A 21,225-nucleotide genomic window follows, 5' to 3' on the forward strand; every position below is an offset into this window, starting at 1 on the left:
TGTTGCCTGTTTTCTTAACCAGCCATCAGTTAATAATGAGGAGCAAATGACAAAGGAACTTCCAGCTCACCAGCTCTCCAGCTAGCGTGTCTCCGTTCAATCCTGGGCACATCTGTGTTAATACAATGGGAGAGAGAAGAGAAGGATCAAAAGGTACAAATCTGTTGCGGACAACAAAACATGTGGAGAATGTGCTCAGAAAATGAAAAATCTACAATGTGATGAAGATTTGTCTTGGGAGAATGAAAGGCATGGAATTGAGCAGCAAGTTTTATTATCTGCCAACCCTGACATCTAATTATGAAATTGGTTGGAATGAAAATCTGCACCCGCTGCAGACCCCGAGGACTCCAGTATGGCATTATGACTCTTGTGATGGATGGAAGCGCGAGAAGGAAGGCGAGGATCATCCTGTCTCACCCTGTAGACCCCTCAAAAGATGCCAGTGGATAGAGGGTACATTGGCATCCTTGCTGGCTTGGACTGAGAAACGATACCCGACCAGGGAGGTCAGTGTGTTGGAAGGATAGGGGGAGACAACCTTTCTGGACTACATCTGGGTGATGCTACTTGTATGAACATCCACAGGGAATGCTGGGAACTGTAGGCCCTTTGGGCACCGTTTGAGGATTCCATGGGTGTCACCAGAGGGTGCCACAGAGATCCATCAACCCTACTTTATGGAGCTTCTACTTGTCTTGGAGGTGTAATCCAATGGACCATGGCCTAGCACTGGAAGTACTAAAAAGAAGCTGCTCAACCTCATGCAGGCGAGCTGGAGTTGGGCGGAAGAAGGACAAAGGGCTGGGAGGACAGGGAAAAAAAGAGAAGAAGAACAGAAGTGCTTTTGTAACTTACCAAGCCTTTCATAAAGTATTTGAAACAATAAACCTTTTTTATTGTGTTGTGGTGCTTGTGTCTGGGGTTTGGGGCGCTGCAACACCCACTACTGGTGTCACACTTTCTATTGGCCATTGTCAAACAAGGGACCATTTTAAGCATACACCAGGGGAATGGAACCGTTATTCACATGGTTTCCTTTTCCCTCCTCCCTAGAACAGAGGAACACCATCCAGAAGAAGACTCTCCACCTTCGGCTCTACCTCTTCCAAGCACGACATTGTTGTTAAACCAGCAGATCCCATGGAGAGCAGAAGACTGGGGTGTCTGAGAAACTGGAGCTGGTGACATGTGTGGTGCGCTACAACGATTCAAATTCCACCTAATCAAGCAGTTTGTTTCACCCTCTGCTTCTACAATTAAATGACCCCCAAGTCCTTTTGAACACTCTCACCCTCGTGTAGTATCTGATATTCGTGTGATCAGGTCTCTTCATTTCACTTTCATTCTGCTTGCTCTGATTAGGGCTGCAGTGGCAACATGGTGAGCTGGATAAACCAGACCAACATATCCTAAGCAGCTTCTGCTAAGCACCTCTGTGGTTTACTGTCGCAATCTGAACCCCACGGGAATGTCCTGGAGCCTGTGGACTCCTGTTACACTCAGCCTGGACCACAGGCCTGGTCAACATCAGCTATAAACTTTGGACATGAAACAAAGGAGACAGCTCAGAAAAGGGAACATGACTTTATTGTTTTAGACCAGTAGAGTCCCCCATGGGCTTCAATCAGCACTGCTTGATTTCAGAAGGAAGTTTTGACGATTGAAATACATATTCAGCTTTCCCAGGTTCTGAAAAAGAGAATAAGCAGAAATTAAATCAACGTTAAAGGATAAGGCTGCCCAGCTGCACCCATGGGCCATTGGACTACAATGCCCATCATTCATTTCCCATTGCAGCCTCTCATTCACGCTTTCTGGGCACTCCTGCAAGTCAGCTACTTCTGTAATGACCCACCTATGAAGCAAGAAGGGATTTCCAAATGTCCATCCACACATTGGCTCAGCACTGGGTAACCACACTTGTTCTTCTCATCCTTACAGTAGAATGCCACACTCTCTGAATGCTGGACTTTCTTGTCAGGCAGATTCTCAATCCAATATTTCTTTCCGTTGTAGAAGACACGTCCTCGGCTAATGCTGACAGTACAATGTGCTTTGGAGAGAAAGTGCAACAAGATGCAGTGTACTGTTACTTTGTCAACCGTCAATGTGCCCCGCCACCTTCTAAGCTACCTGGGATGTCACCCCCATGGCTCTCCTGTGCTTCCCTTGTCCTGATTTGCTTTAGTTTCTTTGGCTTCTGCTGGGTTGGATTTGCTACTCACCCCTGCATACAGGCTTCAATGACCACTTCCCTGTCTTCATACACTGGACCTCACTTGGGCCATCCAAAACAAAATCTGGCTTGCATCCATACTTAATGTTTTCCTGGTAGCCGTACTCCCTGATGACTGCAAAGGACATGAACCCATTCGGAATAGATGTTGGGGGGCTGCAGGAAACCTCTACAGAACGTAGAAAAGTAGAGTGAGGTTTACTGGTGGAGTGTCCATCAGGGTGTGCTATCCCGGCATTGGACCCCACTTACTTTTACACTGTGGCATCTCTGTCCAGTTTCCATCAGCCTGGCAAAAGGCCGTCTCATTCCCAAACAAGACAAAGGGGGGTTGACACTCATACTGCACCTGTTCCCCAAAGCGGGTCTTGTTCCCTTCCATTGGCCTTATGTGCTTAATTTTACCAAAATGGGGAATGTCAGGCATAGGGCAGAAGATAGCTGTAATGAAAAAAAAAACACATCATTGTCTAGTATGGCATACCGAGAAGAATGGCAATGATACAAATATTTAGGTAGGCACACCATATTTATCATTAAAGTATGTGACCTGGGCTGTTTGTCATCATTTCTGAAACCCAAGAGCATCTTTATCACCTTCTAGGAGGACGCATTCAGTCCCATCCTGCTCTTACCAATACCCTTTGTGAGATGAGCTCAGAGCCATCTATCCTGGTCTAGGTGACACGAGCTGACACCCATCCCAAAGAGACAGGTTCCATCATCCATCCTCATTAAAATGAGAAAGTTATTGTGAGACAAGTTCATTCACATCCTCCTCACAGGGAAATGAGGTTCATCCTGTCACTTACTGGTTACATGAGCTTCATGGATATTCAGCTTTGTCATGCTTGGCTCACCTGGCTGCTTAACAGACAGGCCCACGCTCTACAAAACATGGCCTAGAACTGTCAGCTACCTAGTGTGGACTATGGCCGGCCAGTCATCCTAGCCAATACCCCCAGGCCGCCAGATGGAGCCCTCCCTGCTGCATGGAGGTGCCCTGAATGCCAGCAGGGAATCATGGACATTGGAGTTTTCCTTCACAGCCCTGCTGGATACCCTGGGGGCCACCAGAGGACGCTGCAGGCAGGCTCAGGGACTATTATTTGCCCCATAACCCGGAAGTATGTCTTAGTCACAGCGACAGGGGAAATGACGTACTTCCGGGATGAAGAAGAAGAGTTTTGATCTGACCCGGAAGTGATAAGAATCACATGGACTGAGAGGATCAGAAACACTTCCGGGTCAGGGACTATAAAAGGACTATGGGAAATCCCAGACAGACGAGCTGAATCGGGAGGAAGGGTGGCAACGCGTCTGGGAGTAGGAGGATTGATTATTGTATTGTGGATTTGTTATTGTATATGAGTATAGTGGAGTGGAGGGTGCTTTGTGCACTGTATAGTACAAATAAATTAATAATTTGGACTTTTATCTGGTGTCTGGCATCTGATCTGAGGGTTCAAGGGAACAACAGTGCCCCCTATCTGTTACACTAGTTACGTGTGGTGTCTGTGAGGCAGAGGTGGGTAGAGTAGCCAAAGATTGTACTCAAGTAAGAGTAGCTTTACTTCAAAATAATATTACTCAAGCAGAAGTAAAAAGTAGTCCACCAAAAACTTATTCAAGTAAGAGTAAAAAAGTATTTGGTGAAAAGACTACTCAAGTACTGAGTATCTGTTTGAACATAATAAATTATTTATTTTTTAGAAATGTTGTAATAAGACAGACAACAATATAAAATAATGTGCAAATTCTGCTATTTCCAAATAATAAAATTAAAAAATGAGTAAAAATAAATCACATCATTACAAAATAAAGATGCACAAATAACACAAAGTTCCAAATCTCAGTTTTTCACAACAAAGCTTTTGAAGCCGATACCTACAGTAGGTAACATTTATGTCTGAACAGTGCAAACTACTTACAGTGATGAGATATCCTGTACACTGACAGTATAATACTGCGTATTCACTTTGTGGTGTAGCAGGTCCGTGGCTTCAAAAAAAAAAAAATGGGCCATGTCCCGCTCCGTGGGCGCAACTGCATGACCGCGGGGAGTTAATGAGGTAGTTGGAGCGACTCGCACCTGCACGTGCAGGTCCGATCGTTCTCAATTGTTTTATTGGCTTCTTGCGGCGTGTGATTAAGGCCCACGGAGACGGAAGTGTATATATACGGGTCAGGACAAAAAAGAGGGGGGAATCAAAGAAAAGGAGAAAAGACATGAAAGGCAGGCTTGGGAACGACGATCTGGTTCTTGCAGTGAAGCTGTGACCGTTTAGCAGTGAACAGGAGCCCACATGACTAAAAAGTCTCTCAGAGGCTGCAAGACGCAGGAAGTTTGTGTGTGGTCATGTGACTGCACGGCTATGTCTGATTGGTGAAACAGTCATGCAGTAGATCCACTGGCAACTTCTCTCTTGCAAAAATATAGTTTAAATGTATAAATGGAAAAACAGTAACGAGTCGAGTGTTGCCCAATGTAGTGGAGTAAGTGTAGCGTTTCTTCTTCACAAATGTACTCAAGTAAAAGTAAAAAGTATGGCGGAGTAAAACTACTCTTAGAAGTACAACTTTTTAAAAAGTTACTCAAGTAAATGTAACAGAGTAAATGTATCTCGTTACTACCCACCTCTGCCATGAGGTAAACCTAATCCCATCACCTTGCTTATGCCATCCCGTTATTTACAAGAGGATACTCTTTTTTATTCTGCTCCTTGATTATCATGATGGTGCATCCATATTTTAGAACATTAGAACAATCTGGACGAGAACAGGCCATTAGGCCCAGCAAATCTCGCCTGTCCTATCCAATTAATCTTTTTTTGAAAATCCCTAAAGTCTTAGTACCTACCACGCTACTCGGCCACTTATTCCACATGTCTGTGGTTCCCCGTGTGAAGAAAAACTTCCTAATGTTTGTGTGAAATTTACCCTTAACAAGTTTCCAACTGTGTCCTCGTGCTCTTGATGAACTCATTTTAAAGTCACCGTCTCGATCCACTGGACTAATTCCCTTCATCATTTTAAAAACTTCAGTCAGGTCTCCTCTTAATCTCCTGTAAAGGTTCAGCTCTTTTCATCTTTTCGTCTGACTGGATTTAGGGTGAGTCTCCTGGGGCAGGCTGTGTAGGTCTTGGCCCTGCCTTTATGGTGTTTTTTTGGAGGCCTCACACCCATTTCGCTTTGTTTGGGACTCCATATCACAACAATGTTTTTCATATTTTTTCACCCTTAAGAGACAATAGTTTTCCTATTTTGGGACTACTTAGGCCGAAGCCTGCCTGTGGAGATGTTAGGTCAGGATGCTTTCGGGTGAGCACCTTTTGGGCAGGCCAGTATTTTGAAGGCCTCAACCCTTTTTTCTCTATGTTCATGATTCCTAATCATGACAACTCCCAGTCAGACAGACTTGGCTTTGTTACGCTCCAATTTGGAGATATCCAATTTCATTATGGTCATGTATAACTCATGACACCTGAAGTCAAACTACCATCAAGTCAAATTTCCTCTCCTCATACTCCTAGTGAGACATGCCCAGTGCTGTCATATTCTGAGTGGTATTAAAATACTGCATGTACAGTATAACTCCAAATTATTCTCCATAGAGAATAACGGAGAAGAAGAAGAAGAAGAAGAAGACGAAGAAGAAGAAGAAGAAGAAGAAGACAGTCAAATCAAGGTCTTCTCCATCTTGTATCTTACAAGTTTCTAGCCCATAGTCAGGAGTCCCCGTGGACTATGATGTTTGCTGATGACATTGTGATCTGTAGCAATAGTAGGGAGCAGGTTGAGGAGACCCTGGAGAGGAGGAGATATGCTCTAGAGAGGAGAGGAATGAAGGTCAGTAGGAACAAAACAGAATACATGTGTGTGAATGAGAGGGAGGTCAGTGGAGTGGTGAGGCTGCAGGGAGTAGAGCTGGTGAAGGTGGATGAGTTTAAATACTTGGCATCAACAGTACAGAGTAACGGGGATTGTGGAAGAGAAGTGAAAAAGAGAGTGCAGGCAGAATGGAATGGGTGGAGAAGAGTGTCAGGAGTGATTTGTGACAAGATGGGTATCACCAAGAGTGAAAGGGAAGGTCTACAGGACGGTAGTGACACCAGCTATGTTATATGGGTTGGAGATGGTGGCACTGGCCAGAAAGCAGGAGACAGAGCTGGAGGTAGCAGAGTTAAAGATGTTACGATTTACATTGGGTGTGACGAGGATGAACAGGATTAGCAATGAGGACATTAGAGGGTCAGCTCCGTCAGGTTGGACGGTTGAGAGACAAAGTCAGAGAGGCGAGATTGCGTTGGTTTGGACATGTGCAGAGGAGAGATGCTGGGTATATTGGAAGAAGGGTGTTAAAGATAGAGCTTCCAGGGAAGAGGAAAAGAGGAAGGCCTAGGAGGAGGTTTATGGATGTGGTGAGAGAGGACATGCAGGTGATGTGTGTAACAGAACAAGATGCAGAGGACAGCAAGATATGGATAAAGATGACCTGCTGTGGTGACCCCTAAAGCAGAGGAAGAAGACCTCACTATCAGAAGGTCCTAATCCCTATGCCTTGCTCTTGACTGAGCAGTTATGGCCCAAGACAAACAGAAGAGCAAACCTACGTTCACAGTGGGGAAGACCGACATCCCAGGTGCCGTCATCCTTACAGTGGCTGGTGTTCTGCCCATGAAGGAAATATCTGTGAAGAGAAAAGGGCAGGTTTCATACATCTGTAGTGAACTCACGCTGTAACCAATGTATATCTGTTACCAGTTTGACTCTGACAGCCCACTTACTTTACACATTTCATACAAGCTTCAGCACCAGCTTGGAACGTACATGCAGTAAGTGAGGCAGGCAGGAGATCAACAGAAGGTAGCAGGTGCCAGCATTCCTCCACTGTGTCCCACTGTTGTGGGTATGCACTGCCACCTCACCTGACATTTTAGAGTTCATGTAACCCCCCAAAAAGAAGGATCCTCACCCTTCCATACACTGGAAAGTCAGATTGCTGCCAAACTCAAGGCTTGAAAAGATTATGTGGCCATTCTCCAGGGGTCCAGGGTAAGAACACAGCTTTGCTGGAGACAAAAAGAACACAATAGGTGACTCGGCTGTATTTTTCTCTTTTTTGTTCATAGAGAATATTATTTCTGGCTATTGCTGTAATCATGTCTCCCAGGACTGAGGCATTCTGTTCAACACAGCCAGCCCCCTCAGTATTCTGTACAAGCTGTTGTGCCCACCTCCAGTGAAGAGCTCGAACCAATCTGGAATTGAGCTGTGGCGCCACATGAAAGACGAATGGGATAAAGTACCCAGCGGCCATACTTTCTAGAAAAGGGCCTCAAGTAAACTGAAATTTGCCTGTGAAAGAGCTCCTCAACTAGAAGTTTTAAAGTATCTTCTATTAAGCTGAGGGTTTACGGTCATCCTTTCTCTTGACTTTATATTTTGAACTGTTAATCCAGTTTTCCCACTTTGTGCTTATCTTGGTTGAAGCCTGCAGGTAGATTTCTGGGGTGAATGTCTTCTGAATGGGTTAGTGAAGGTCCTGACCTGCTTTATGGTTCTTTTTGGGGGCCTCAATCCCTTTTCACCACGTGTGAGACTTCAGTTTGTGACAAGAGACATTCTTCTGAAATGAAGGCAATGGATTTAAAAGTAGCACTTTGAACAAAACCCCAAAATATGGAAAAACTGGAACCAGTACCCACAACCCACAACTCAAAAGCAAATGATCACTGGAATAGCTGAGAAGGGAGTACTGGAAACCTGGACATGTTACAAAAGATCACTGGTACCAGACACCCACCCGAAAAGAGCGCTGGAGGAAGTACCCAGTATCAGTAGGGCCTGGGCCCACATTTATCAAGCAAATCAGAATGACTGAAAGCCAGGCTAGGATAAGAATTGGTCCCACCTCAGAGTAGGACATGAGAAGAAGTTACAAAGTGTCCGAGTCCCACCGAGGAGTAGGAGGCCATGTCTAAGAAAAAATGACGCCACGATTTTATGGGGATTGCCAGAAAATTGATTGATTGATGGCATTATGTATTAACATTAAGGCGTCACCACAGTAATAATAATACTAATAGTGATAATAAAACTATTCAAAGCAGAAGAAGAAGAAGGAGGAAGATGTAATAAGGTAGGATACTGTGCTAAGCTACACATAATTGTTGTCACTTTGCCACAATTTCCACTGGAAGCAGTAGCTTATTATAAAATACTAGCTGTGTAAGCCCGGGGTCCTAGAAACTACTGAAATTATCAGAAAAAAATTTAAATGTAGAGATGTCAGAGAATTGAAAGGAACTACTCTGGGTGTCTCTCTCCTAGGAGGACTCGTTTTGCAGACGTGCTCGCCTCGCTTGTGCATTAGCAGTGGGAGGAAAAGTAAAAGAGATACCATTTTGCCAATGTTACCGGCTCAGCGACTTTGTCTTTCTTCTGAGGTTTCGTTTTGCCAATGTGCTGGCCTCGCTTGTGTTATCAGCGGCTAAGCGAGTTTTCTGTTTCCTCAGAGGCCAAGCCCTTACCCCGACTGCACTTCTCACTTCCAGGCCGGACAGACACACACAAAAAAGTGGAAAGGTGATTATGGATCAAAAGGGAGTACTGCAATCAGCACCAATTCATAAATGATCATTAGGACCAATGGCTAATAATAAAAAAAACATTTGAACAAATACTCCACCTTAACTGGAACCAGTCCTTACTTAAAAAAGGAGCTTCACATTTACAAAGATCACATACAACATGGGCGGCACGGTGGTGCAGTGGTAGCGCTGCTGCCTCGCAGTAAGGAGACCTGGGTTCGCTTCCTGGGTCCTCCCTGCATGGAGTTTGCATATTCTGCGTGGGTTTCCTCCCAACGTCCAAAGACATGCAGGTTAGGTGCATTGGTGATCCTAAATTGTCCCTAGAGTGTGCTTGGTGAGGGTGTGTGTGCCCTGCCCGGGGTTTGTTTCCTGCCTTGCGCCCTGTGTTGGCTGGGATTGGCTCCAGCAGACCCCCGTGACCCTGTGTTAGGATATAACAGGTTGGAAAATTACTGACATACAACATATAAGCGCTCAGTTATAATGGAAATGAGTGGTCAGTCATAAAATCAGACTAAAGGAATGCTGGAAAGAGTGGACAGTCCTAGTGACACTGCTGGAACTGAGATCACGAAGAAGCAGTGGCTGAAGCTTCAATTGTCAAGAAATGCTGGAATCGTTAGCCAATAGAAAGGGAGGGCTAGGATTAGTAGCCAATCAAAATGCACTTCTGGTGCTACTATCCGCCTTAATGAAAGGATTAGTGTCTGGGTGTCTGTCTGTGTGTTCGCCTGGTTGCTTTGTCTTGGTCATTCCAACAGATGGCGCATCACAAACTTTAACTCTGCTTTTATGAATCCCATACCAAATGGTGTATAACAGAGACATATGTGCACTGCAGAAGTAAACATTGCGGTGATTATTTAGATTTCAACCTGCCTGATGTGGGTAGCACAGCTAGTATAATAGTAAAGATGTACTGGTGCTATAATATGAGATCATTGGCACCAGTGTTGCCAGGTTTTCTTGCCCAATCGGTCTGTTCTTGATTGTTATTTATGGGAAAAAAATGACTTTTGTGGGTTGTGTTTTTTTTTGGAGTACCTTTTAAAAAAACTGTATTTCAGCTTATTTTTCACACCCCTAGACATCAAATTTGTACCATGCATTTCATCCATCTGGCCCCTCTTCCCCTGCTACTTGACTTGTGTGTGTGCTTTATTGTAAACTCTTCCATTGTGTGATGGTTTAGACCCATTCTATCACTCTGAGATATCTTTGATGGTATGTACCTCACCCTGTTGCACTGACAACATGCATCCCAAGCCCAAAAATGTTTTGTCATTTTATCTTCCTCAGGCATTGGGCTATTTTGTTTTGGCAAGGGATGAAATTCTCTGTTTTTAAGCTGTCCTTGGGCTATCTACTTTTTCGAATCCTGACACCTTTTTCAATTTGTCTGTTTCCACTGGAACCAGAAGCCAATCATGAGGGAGTAATAGAATGAGTAACCAATTAGAGATCAAATAGCCAGTTATTGTGTTTGCTGGGCCCAGAAATCACTTATAACAGAGCCCTGTAAGTATGGTAGTATAGGAATGCCATTTAGAAACTGAATTCAGCTCTTATTAAATAATAACGGGCAGTGGGACCAGTTGTAAAGGCAGTGGCATTTTAAAAGTTGTCCCACACGTGCGAACAGGAGACGACGTCAGGACTTATCATGCGGTACTTCCACCCCGGGTCGAGGGTTGACGCTCACACTCTGTGCATCTCCTTTAATTTCACCCGCAGACCAGAAGATCGACGGACCACTAACATCTCTTGTGGTTCTGGAAACATGAAGCCCACCCCTTCCTGTTGGAAGTACTCGATAAGGCCAGAAGTCAACAGACTCATGTCTGTAAAGATGTCACCCAGCAGCCTGCCTGTTTATTTTTAAAATTGCTTTTTTTTTCAATCATTTGCCAGTTATATGGGGTCCACGTTTGGTGCCCCAACATTTCATCTTCATCTGGATTTCTTATTTCCATAAGAGATGGACTGGCACCCCGAATGGGATGAAGGGGGATTCCTGGACTGGTCAGGAAGGCCATAATGAATGGACACTATCAATGGAGGAATAACTGGGATGGTGCTTATTTATTATCCCATTCAGGGACTGGACAAGGTTGTCTGTCAAGAGCAGTTCCTTCCACCGCACAATAGATGGCACTGCTCCTCTGGTATGGGTACCTGCAGAGATCCATGAGATTTGTAGTCTCTGTTGGGGTCCTTGGATGCCACCAGAGGGCGCTGCAGTGAGAAGAACCTTCTGATTTGTGAGGCTTCCCTGGAAGGGCACTTCTATGGCACTGGAAGTCCAGATCTAAAAGAAGCCGTGGTGAGCTGGAGTCGGGTGGAAGAGGATGACGCTTGCCTGGAGGAGTGTGGAAGGAAATTTTTGAATTTCTTCGAGAGGTCATTTTGTATGTCAAAGTAAGAACCTACGGAAGGTGTAACAATGTATTTGTATACTTGATTGTGTGGGTGCTTTGGTGTTTGGAGTCTGGCGTTATGGAGCGCCCCCTGTCTGTCACATCACATAGTAAAGAAGCCAGAGAACCCGTTGTCAGAAGGACCTAAAACATGAAGGGGTGCTGAAGCCACCATGTATAAGCAGTAAGACCCACCCTTTAGCCTGATCTTTCCACAAAAGAGCACTCAAGCTGCCTCCTATTAATAAGGGACACCATTTCTGTATCCTATTGGTAGCAGAACTCAAAGCTAAAGATTTGAAGAAAGAGTGTTTTTTTGGTATGGCGATTGATCACTGAGTGCTAAAGTGAGCCGATTGGGTGGGCGGGGGTCCCATACTCACGACTGCAGCGTATGGTGGGCGTGCTCCACTTCCCGGATATGCTACATGTGATCTTCCTCGAGCCACCAGACATCCTGTAGCCTTTTGCACATAGGAACGTCACCTCCTCCCCGGGTTCATAGATGCGCCGTTCTTCTGACAGGACAGCGTTTTTGGCTAAGGGCGGGCGGCCACATACTGCAAGACATAATCATTTTCTTACCAATGGACAAAGCAGAAGATCAATAATATTGGCGTCCATCTTTGCGCAGGAGCCCTGAGGCTTCAGTGGTCACTTTACAGCTGACTTGCTCTCTTCTCTTGAATATTCTTACTGTTTGGCTGGTCACTGAGCCTTTGCCACTCCTGCCCAGCACTGGTGGTCGCAAGCCAGTGCCACTGTGACTGCATGGACCACTTAGTCTTACCGTTACTTTTCACTCCACAGCTCCCTCATATGTTTAAATTTAACAATGAAGAAGGACCAGAGAACAGAAGGAGACTCACCATTACCCGAGGACACTAAGCCAAACGCAACAAGTTGAAGGTACAACACGAAGATGAGCTGCTGATCCATCTCTCCAGTGAGCAGACCAGGGCGGACTGACAGGTCTCTGCCGAAAGCCACCAGTGCACTTATCTGAGTGTAAACAGCTGATAAGAGATGTTGACTGCCCGGCAGGCCCCGCCTCTTAGCAAATTACCGCTAGCCAATAGGAGAGGCTGTTATCAAGCCAGAAAAGAGCAGCTGGCACTCAGTACACTGGCTCTCCATGGCCCACATCTTAGAGATCCCAGTGTCCATTCCCCATGCCAGCCAAGCCATACGTCTGGTTCTACACTGGAATCTTTCAGCCTACCAAGTGCCTTAGAGTCCCAAACATGGAAGAGATCCTCGGAGATGAAATCACTGCCAACTAAACTCAAAACATGGGAGAAGGCATGACCCCAAAGTGGCTGCACACAAAGTCCACTGGACCGTGTTTACTCTCAGTTGAAGAGTAACCTGACTGATCAATACAAACAAAAGCCGGAAGTGAAACAAATGCCGGAACTGCTGTCAGAGACAAGCCACTTAGCGAAAGACGGCTGCCCAGGTCTCCAGCTGACCACACGCCCCCAGTGTTTGAACACGCAGTTCATCGGACTAGCCAAGGTTGTTTGCATTGGGATACAGGACTGAATTATAAGGCTTTGAGGTTATGCCAGGGCTCAGACAGAATGAGCGCCTCAAATCCGGTAGTGGGTGGCCAGTTGAGCAACTCAGTGGTGGGCAAACCACGGCGGGGTGAAGTGGAACCAAGCTGGGTGCTATAAAGAATGAGAGAACACTACAGCACTAGAGCTAAGCCATATTGGACTTTGTAAAATACAGAGTAGTAAGTGACCACTGGGGACACGTCACGTGGGGCATTCTAGAGTACAGTGTGGAGCGTGGCCAGCAGTGCAATGAACATTCTAGAGTACAGTGTAGAGTGTAGCCAGCGGTGGTACACTATATAGAATATTCTAGAGTGCAGTGTGGAGTGTGGCCAGCAGTGGTACACTATATAGAACATTCTAGAGTGCAGTGTAGAGTGTAGCCAGCGGTGGTACACTATATAGAATATTCTAGAGTACAATGTGGAGCGTGGCCAGAGGTGGCACACTATGTAGAATATTCTAGAGTGCAGTGTGGAGCGTGGCCAGCAGTGCAATGGACATTCTAGAGTGCAGTGTGGGGTGTGGCCAGCAGTGGTACACTATATAGAATATTCTAGAGTGCAGTGTGGAGCGTGGCCAGCGGTGGTACACTATGTAGAATATTCTAGAGTGCAGTGTGGTAACTTACTACTGGGGATACATCATGTGGGGCGTTCTTGAGTACAGTGTGGAGTGTGGCCAGCGTGGTATACTATGTAGAATATTCTAGAGTACAGTGTGGAGCGTGGCCAGTGGTGCATTGGACATTCTAGAGTGCAGTGTGCTAACTGACCACTTTAAGAAACATTATGTAGGGTATTCTAGAGTGCAGTGTGGAGCGTGGCCAGCAGTGGTACACCATGCAGAATATTCTAGAGTGCAGTGTGGAGCGTGGCCAGCGGTGGTACACTATGTAGAATATTCTAGAGTGCAGTGTGGAGTGGGACCAGTGGTGCAATAGACATTTCAGGGTGCAGTCTGGAGAGTAATCACTAGAGAATGGCCATGTAGGTACAGTATTCTAGAGTGCAGTGTTTCAAGGTCTCCATCTGACCCGGAGTGCTTCTGTCTTTCCGTCCACACGACTTGCCAGCACTTCACTTTTTAAAGGACTGTTGGGGGCCCAGCAAGCGAGCCCGAGTTGGGTGGAGGAGGACGAAGCTTTCAGGGAGGTGCGGAGGAGGAAGAGAATTGTATTTGTGCTGAATTACTCTTAGTTGCCTGTATTATTGCGGCTCTGGTGCTTGGGGAGCACCGTTTTGGAGAAGAAACAAATTCAAAATACTCCTCAGTGGCTGAACCTAATAATGGCGTCCACTCACAATCTCAATGCAAGCAGACAGAGCCTGGGCAGTTTAACAAAGAAGAGCGAGATACAATGGCAACGTCCAGACGTGCCAAGCTAATAGAGACCTGCACACACAGACTCAAGGCTGTCATGGCTGCCATCTCCTAAGGGGGTAAATGATGACTTGAGTTTTATGTGTGTCATTAATTCCCACCACTTTGCAGAGATCTGTTTTCACTTTGACATTTCAGAGTCTTTTTCCGTTGATCAGTGTCAGAAAAAGGCCAAATGAAATCCACTGGGATTCAAAGTTGTGTTAATGGCAAAATGTCAGAACTTGTAAAAGGGTGTATTCTTTTTATAGGCACTTTAGAATTGCCGGAAACAGTCTGTAATAACGGTGAGAAAGAATCGTAAATGTCCAAAAGTGTTGTAATAAAATGGGCAGCAGACAGAAAAAGGTTTGGAGATGGCCATCCCGTAAGGGAAAAGAAAGGCAGTCAAAATGAAAAACACGAGTGCAAGACAGAACTGATTAACAGGATGAAATGGCGGAAGACAGGGAAAGGTGGAGTCAGGGATACTGGAACACGAACAGGCCGATGGATTCTGGGTACTGGAAGTGATGTCATCAGAGGGTGGACCGGTAGTGATGTCACTGAGAAGCACGTTCTTCGGCTGGACGGCAGAGGGACAAAAGGAGAAAGGATCAGATGACAGCGCCATCTCCTGGTTCGGCTGAGATACCACACTCTTTGAGCCTGTGAACTCCATGCACACGTGTGTGACGGTGTCTATTATAACAGTACGTCTCGTATGTCCAATCAGCATGTCCCAGTTCCAAATGAAAGGTAAGGGCATCTCTCAGGAATAACTGCAGGGATGTCCTTATGACAAAGTTATCCATTTTATTCTACTTTGAGTACTTTTTTCTTCTATCAGTCAGTCATTGTCTAACCCGCTTAAATCTTCACAGGGTTGTGTGGGTTACTGGAGTCCATCCCAGCGAAGATAGGGTGCAAGGCAGGAAAAACCCCTGCACAGGGTGCCAGTCCATCGCCAGGCAAACACACACGGGGGCCAATTTAGTGTCACCAAGGCACCCAACCTGCATGTCTTTGGACTGTGGGAGGAAACCCACCAAGACATGGGGAGAACATGGCAACTCCACGCAGGGAGGTCTCCTTACTTCAAGGCAGCAGCACCACCACTTCACCCCTATTGTTCTCATATGTTCATTGTTAATAGTAACGGTTCTTTCTACCGTGGGGCTATTTTGTTATCGATTTGGCTGCCACCATTTTGGTTGCTAGGGGTGTGGCTCCAGTAGTCGAGTGCTGTGATGTCACCGGGCTCCCCACTTTAAATAGCAGACGTCGCATGTCTGATGCATCCAAGGTTGCGGATAGTAAATTTAAGAGCAGTGGTGTTGTTTTTGTGACATTTACAGTATTCTTCGTCATCTCTTTACAACGAAAATTAATTTCTGGTTTTCGGAATGTCTGATTCTAGGCTCTTTTAATGTAGACTAATATTAAATATTTTGATTATTGCTTGTAAATTGTCATTTTAAGAATTATTAAACCAATTAAACTAAATTTAACCCTAATTAGTGACTTCAAGAAAGAATGGGATTTCTTGAAACAAGTCAGTGTGAACTCCCCAAAATTTTAGCAATGCCATCCCTGCTAAGAAGTTGGTGTTCAGTGCCGCTTCGAGGAATGTGACTTGCGGAAGCACTGATCATTCTACTTGTGACCGGACATTCAATGAGCCATCAACACCCCAGGAAGGGACAAGCAAGCCTTTGGAACTGGCCAGCCAGGCTGCGATGTGTTGTGTTTCAGCTGGAGTTCCCACCATGGCTGGGGTGCCCAAGCTGTTTTTATGTCTAATTCCTTCATATTTGATATAAACAGTGTGGACTGTTTTGATTCTTTAAGTTTCTTTGGTTATGTTCCTTGTGTTTTGTGGTTGGTCCCCAAAGAGGTGGGGGTCACCTGCCCATCACTGCAAGGGATTAGTCACATAAAGGTTAAGGAAAACCCACAGTCCTTTGCGGTTCATTGAATGTGCTCCTGGTTTTTCTACTGATCATGATTACTCTTTTTTTTTTTAACCCTTGCTCTGTTTTTTGCTTTTGGATTGTGTTATCGAGTCATTGTTGGCCTTGGCTTACCTTTGTTGTGACCCTTGGCTTTGTTGGGTTACAAAGCATTTCTTTTTGTAAAAATAAATCTTTTTATTTATAAAGATTCAGAGTGGTCCTCTCATTACTAGCCAGGGTTTGACGGCTTTCCTCCTCCTTGTGGCCATTTCGAGGATTTTTGAGGACTCTCTAGGTCATAACAAGATGAAACAGCAACAAGGCCAGCCTAGAGATGTAATGAGGTCAGGTAGAAACAAGATCTGGTGTGACACGGAGAGTCGGTGCATTCTGACGGCCATTGAAGAACTGGGATGTGCCTGATTAGGATTGGCTGCTGAATCCGGAGAGCCATTCGGTGCAGCAACGTCCCTTTGGTTCATGATGTCTGAAAGGAAACCAAAGAGCTGGCATCATTTTGGGGTCTCTTCCTCTCAGTCTCCCATTGAAATTTTCCATCTTGAGAAGACCATCTCTCTCTCTCTCTTTTTTCCCAGAGTCACCTTGTAATGATCTGACCAGAGAAAATCAAGTGTAACTCCAAAGTGATGTGCCACCTCAACTATCAGGTTGTATGGTTAGCAGAATCACGTTCAAGTTGCTTTTATATGGCACTAGTTATAATAAAATGTATTATATATGACACATAAATGAATGCATACATTTCTCACACCTGTTCTGGTTCTCTGTCTTGTTGCATGAAGTCAAACATATTAAAGGTAAAGTACGAGGGTAGTAAGAAAATGGGGTTTATTAGAAAATGGACCGACCCTTCACAAAACTACTCATGTCATTTCTCAATGGGGTCTCCACCCTTCTCAATGCACTTGCGCCCCCGACCTGCAAGTGCCTGGATTCCAGCAGAATAGAAGGTTTTGTCTTGTCCTTGCCCTCTTAATACATATTTGAGCTATAGCAGGGATTTGGGGACATTATCTATAAAGGGGAGAACAGGACCACCCTAGGACCCCACCACATCAAAACAATTCTCCTGCTCTTGACTTTTGCTACATTTATGGTTTCAAATGTTTCTCCCGATTCTTCCTTGCCTGTCTTTTGTTGGACTTGCCTATGCGGTGACGAAGTGGCGCAGCGTCTCTGAGGTCTGTGACGGAATGACAAGGTGCCGTTTATTTTTGTTTTTAGGATTGAAACAGTGATACTCTGCATTTCTAATGTAGGCACATAAGATAGGAAAGTCGTGAGGCCATGGAGCTCCGATGGGAGACTGGAGTAATTAACTGGGCACGTGCGGGTTAGTGATCTGCACCGCCGCCCCTCATTAGCAGCTCCGTGGCTCGGAGAGCGCAGCACTCACACTGCCAATTATACCAGGCTGAGCAAAGACAGAGAGGGGATTGATCGAATGGAGGGAGACAGTGGAAGGAAAGAGCTGAGCCGTGAGTGCGGGCGTCTCCTGGGGATAGAAGAAAGACCTCATGGAGAGCCCTGACAGCAGTCAGATGGATTTGGTATCTTTCTGCGGGTATTGACAGGAGAACCCGAGGGTCCGAGTTCTGGGGACCAGGATAGACATAAATCTCATCTGGGAGGAACTACGGAGAGTTGCATTCAAAGTGTGAGTGCAATGGAGTGAACTTCTGGGGGAGTGAGGTATGCGACGGGCCTTATGGAGTGCTGGGAAACGCTTATGGATTGCTGCTCCATGGATGGGACCTCTGTGGAATGTGTTTATTGATTGAGCACACTTTCATAGTCTTGTTATGGACATTGATTTATTGATGGTGTAAGAGAGCACATGGGACGCGATAAAGAGGCAGCGACCCCGTATAACTGGAATGCAGCAATGCAAAAAAAAAAAAACAAGTAATAATTGCAAAAACGTTCCCAAAGTGAACAGTTTTCAAAATGGCTGAACTTCTGGTCATAAGTCTTCCCGACAGGAAGAGGCAGGTCCGGGCGGATGGAGACCAGAAGGGATGTCACAGCTGTAAAAGGGGAGAGAAAAGGCGTCAGAACACAGCGCCCACCCCTGGAGTGGCAGGGAATTACAATCACCAGAGCCCTTAAGATGTCCCCTATGCACACACATGTGACAATGGTTTTGAATTGCTCCTTAAAAGGGACACAACCTTTGCTTTTTTGGTTGGTTTTCAATATGTAAGCACTTGCCACTTTTTTACACCAGAATTTGTCACTATATTCATATTTGCTCCAGTCCATCCTTGGTTACGAGCTACTGGTGTCCCGACCTGGAGGGGTGCCTATAGCTGCAGGTGTCCAAATCCTATTAGTCAGTCAGTCAGTCAGTCATTTCCAGCCTGCTATATCCTAACACAGGGTCACGGGGGTCTGCTGGAGCCAATCACAGCCAGCACAGAACACAAGGCATGAACAAATCCCTGGGCAGGGTGCCAGCCCACCTCAGGGCACACACACACCAAGCACACATTAGGGACAATTTAGAATCGCCAATGCACCTAACCTGCATGTCTTTGGACTGTGGGAGGAAACCCACACAGACACGGGGAGAACATGCAAACTCCATGCAGGGAGGACCTGGGAAGCGAACCCGGGTCTCCTACTGCGAGGCAGCAATGCTACCCACTGCGCCACCGTGCCACTATGTGATATCATCTACTGTTAAATTCTGCTCCGTACTTGTAATATTTCTATTTTTTATACTGTATTGAGGATTGCTTGTGTTCTCTGTACTGTATTGTATTGACCCCCTTCTTTTTGACACCCACTGCACACCCAACCTACCTGGAAAGGGGTCTCTCCTTGAACTGCCTATCCTGAGGTTTCTTCCATTTTTTTTTCCTTGTCTCCTTAGAGAGTCAAGGCTGGGGGGGCTGTCAAGAGGTAGGAGGGCCTGTTAAAGCCCATTGCGGCACTTCTTGTGTGATTTTGGGCTATACAAAAATAAATTGTATTATATTGTATTGTATCCATGTTTTAATTTAAAAGAAATAATAATAATTTTTTTTTTTCTGAGTTTGCCTCCCAGGTAGGCCACTGGTGTCACCCACACAGCTAAAGGGCTTGAATGGTTGTAATTACATGCCAGACCAGGGGGTGGCAGTGAGCGCTGGTCCTTTCTCTCTTCCCTTTGTAGATCCCATCCGAGTCTCAGGATGTCACTTCCCGGTCTGCCGTCACTGACGTCACAACTGCTTCTGGGCTTTCTGACATCACTACCACCAGGTCTCCTACCCTAACCTAACCGCCACCATTGCTCAGTTCTGTTTTTTACACCTCAGTCTGCTCACTGCCAAGTATACGGGATGGCTACCCCAAACCCTTCTTCTGTTTCTTGTGTTCTTCATTTCCACGCCTGCTGCCACCTATCAGCCTGAGCTGCCTTCCATCGTCTGGAGTCATGTGGGCGAATGTTGCCTTTACCCGTGGGCATGCCTGGAGGATTTCCGATGACGGATTTCGATCCTGCTTTGGCATAACACCTTCACTTCTGGTTCCATCACAACACGAATGTTGGTTCTTGCTCTCTGACACTTTGACGTGCAGATGCCGTTGCTCAACCACACTTCCATTCTTGCACAAACATATTTGACACTTTAAGCACAAAGCTTACATGTTAAATATCCAAAGATGCATTACACACACATGCACAGAGAGGCAGAAATCAAAGCCGCCGTCTGACACACAACACAACCCACTGACAGGCCACTGGATGTTCGTTCACACGACGACTCGTAGCGTTGCACACGCGGATTCTGGCCCAGCTGTCTCCGGCTGCCGAGATCTGCTTCTTCTCTCTCACGCAGTCAAGGAGTCCAAATGTGAAATTGAAATGCCGTTATCTCCTGGTGAACGGCACCAGGATGCCTGTAATTAGACATTTCATGTGACGAGGTGTGCAATTTGCCTTGTTAACAAAGACTTATTTTTTTTTTTTAAAACAACTCTTTTGTCTGTTTTAGAATCCCCGTTTCATCTGCTTTTGGAATGATAATTGAGCCCTAGCAGAAACGCGTGGGCTCGCTTCTGTGATAATAAATGCAGTTAGCATGTTTGGTGAAGCAGTGCCCTGCTGTTCACTGTCCTCCCAGAGACACGCTCTCATCCTCGCCGCTCTGATCCTGTGAGCAACTGATGGGCAGCAGAATCTGCAAGAACCGTAGGAGGAAATGAAATCTCTGCTTTAAGGTTGGCAGCTTTATCTCCGTCAGAGTCGGATTTGCTTGCGTCTCAGATTAGGACCCTGGCTCGTCAAGTTCTTCTTTCTTGTCTACGTCTTTGACAGCAGGGTTCTCTGTACTGTACAGTCAGATCCTGACAGCTTGTCCAGTTCCTCACGTAAGGACTCTGTTAGGTCTCGTGGCTGGGGGGGGTCTGCATACTCAGCCCTTATCATACCCCCTGCATCTCTCATTTGGAGCCCCTGTGCGGCCAGGCTAGATCTCAGTGTCTTGTAATGTACCCCTTGATGTTTCCTCCTGCTGGATATCCGTATCTTCTGGTAGATTTATTCCTTATTTATCCTGTTAGTCCCCATAAATATATTATGCAGATATACCCTTGTGTGATCCAGCGAGGTCTCTGTGAAGTATAATGTCTACCGTGTTGTCTGATCCAGTTAGATCTCATATTTGTTCTTTGCTTCATCCTGTTAGATCTTAATGGCTTGCTCGTGTAGAGCTAGATCTCCATTTTGTTTATTCTCTCATACAAATATCACTTGGCTGGATGTCACTCTCCTCTGACATAACCCCTTACACTTTGTTTCTACTAGGACTCGAGTGTCCTTATTTCATTCTTCCAGATTTCAACATCTTCCTCAGATAACCAAAGCCTGCTGGACCTCCATATCCGTAATACGTTCCGTATACTCTGCTCCTGCTAGATCTCAGTGTCATGTGTAGTTATTTCTTGTTTCTTGTGGTGGGGTCTTCCGTGTGACCTTGTCAAATCTCGAAATCCTGCAGGCGTCACCGTACTTGTTTTTAATCTTGACAGATTCCGGGTTCCTTGCAGATGCATCAACTTGTTTCATCCTTATCAGTCTCAGTA

At 45.6% G+C, this 21,225-nt stretch overlaps 1 protein-coding gene across 1 annotated transcript; it reads right to left on the bottom strand.

Moving 5' to 3' along the window:
• Positions 1 to 1,571: 1,571 nt before the first annotated feature.
• Positions 1,572 to 12,258, bottom strand: LOC120522325 (beta-2-glycoprotein 1-like). Its single transcript, XM_039743352.1, has 8 exons — positions 12,122 to 12,258; positions 11,636 to 11,812; positions 7,215 to 7,311; positions 6,853 to 6,929; positions 2,492 to 2,680; positions 2,229 to 2,408; positions 1,859 to 2,056; positions 1,572 to 1,692 (listed from the first exon to the last, which is right to left on the bottom strand). Exons 1-8 carry the CDS (start codon positions 12,189 to 12,191, stop codon positions 1,628 to 1,630), a joined length of 1,053 nt encoding a protein of 350 aa, XP_039599286.1. The 5' UTR covers positions 12,192 to 12,258; the 3' UTR covers positions 1,572 to 1,627.
• Positions 12,259 to 21,225: the final 8,967 nt, after the last annotated feature.

The sequence above is a fragment of the Polypterus senegalus genome, unplaced genomic scaffold (genome assembly GCF_016835505.1).
Source record: "Polypterus senegalus isolate Bchr_013 unplaced genomic scaffold, ASM1683550v1 scaffold_4041, whole genome shotgun sequence".
Taxonomy (NCBI): domain Eukaryota; kingdom Metazoa; phylum Chordata; class Cladistia; order Polypteriformes; family Polypteridae; genus Polypterus; species Polypterus senegalus.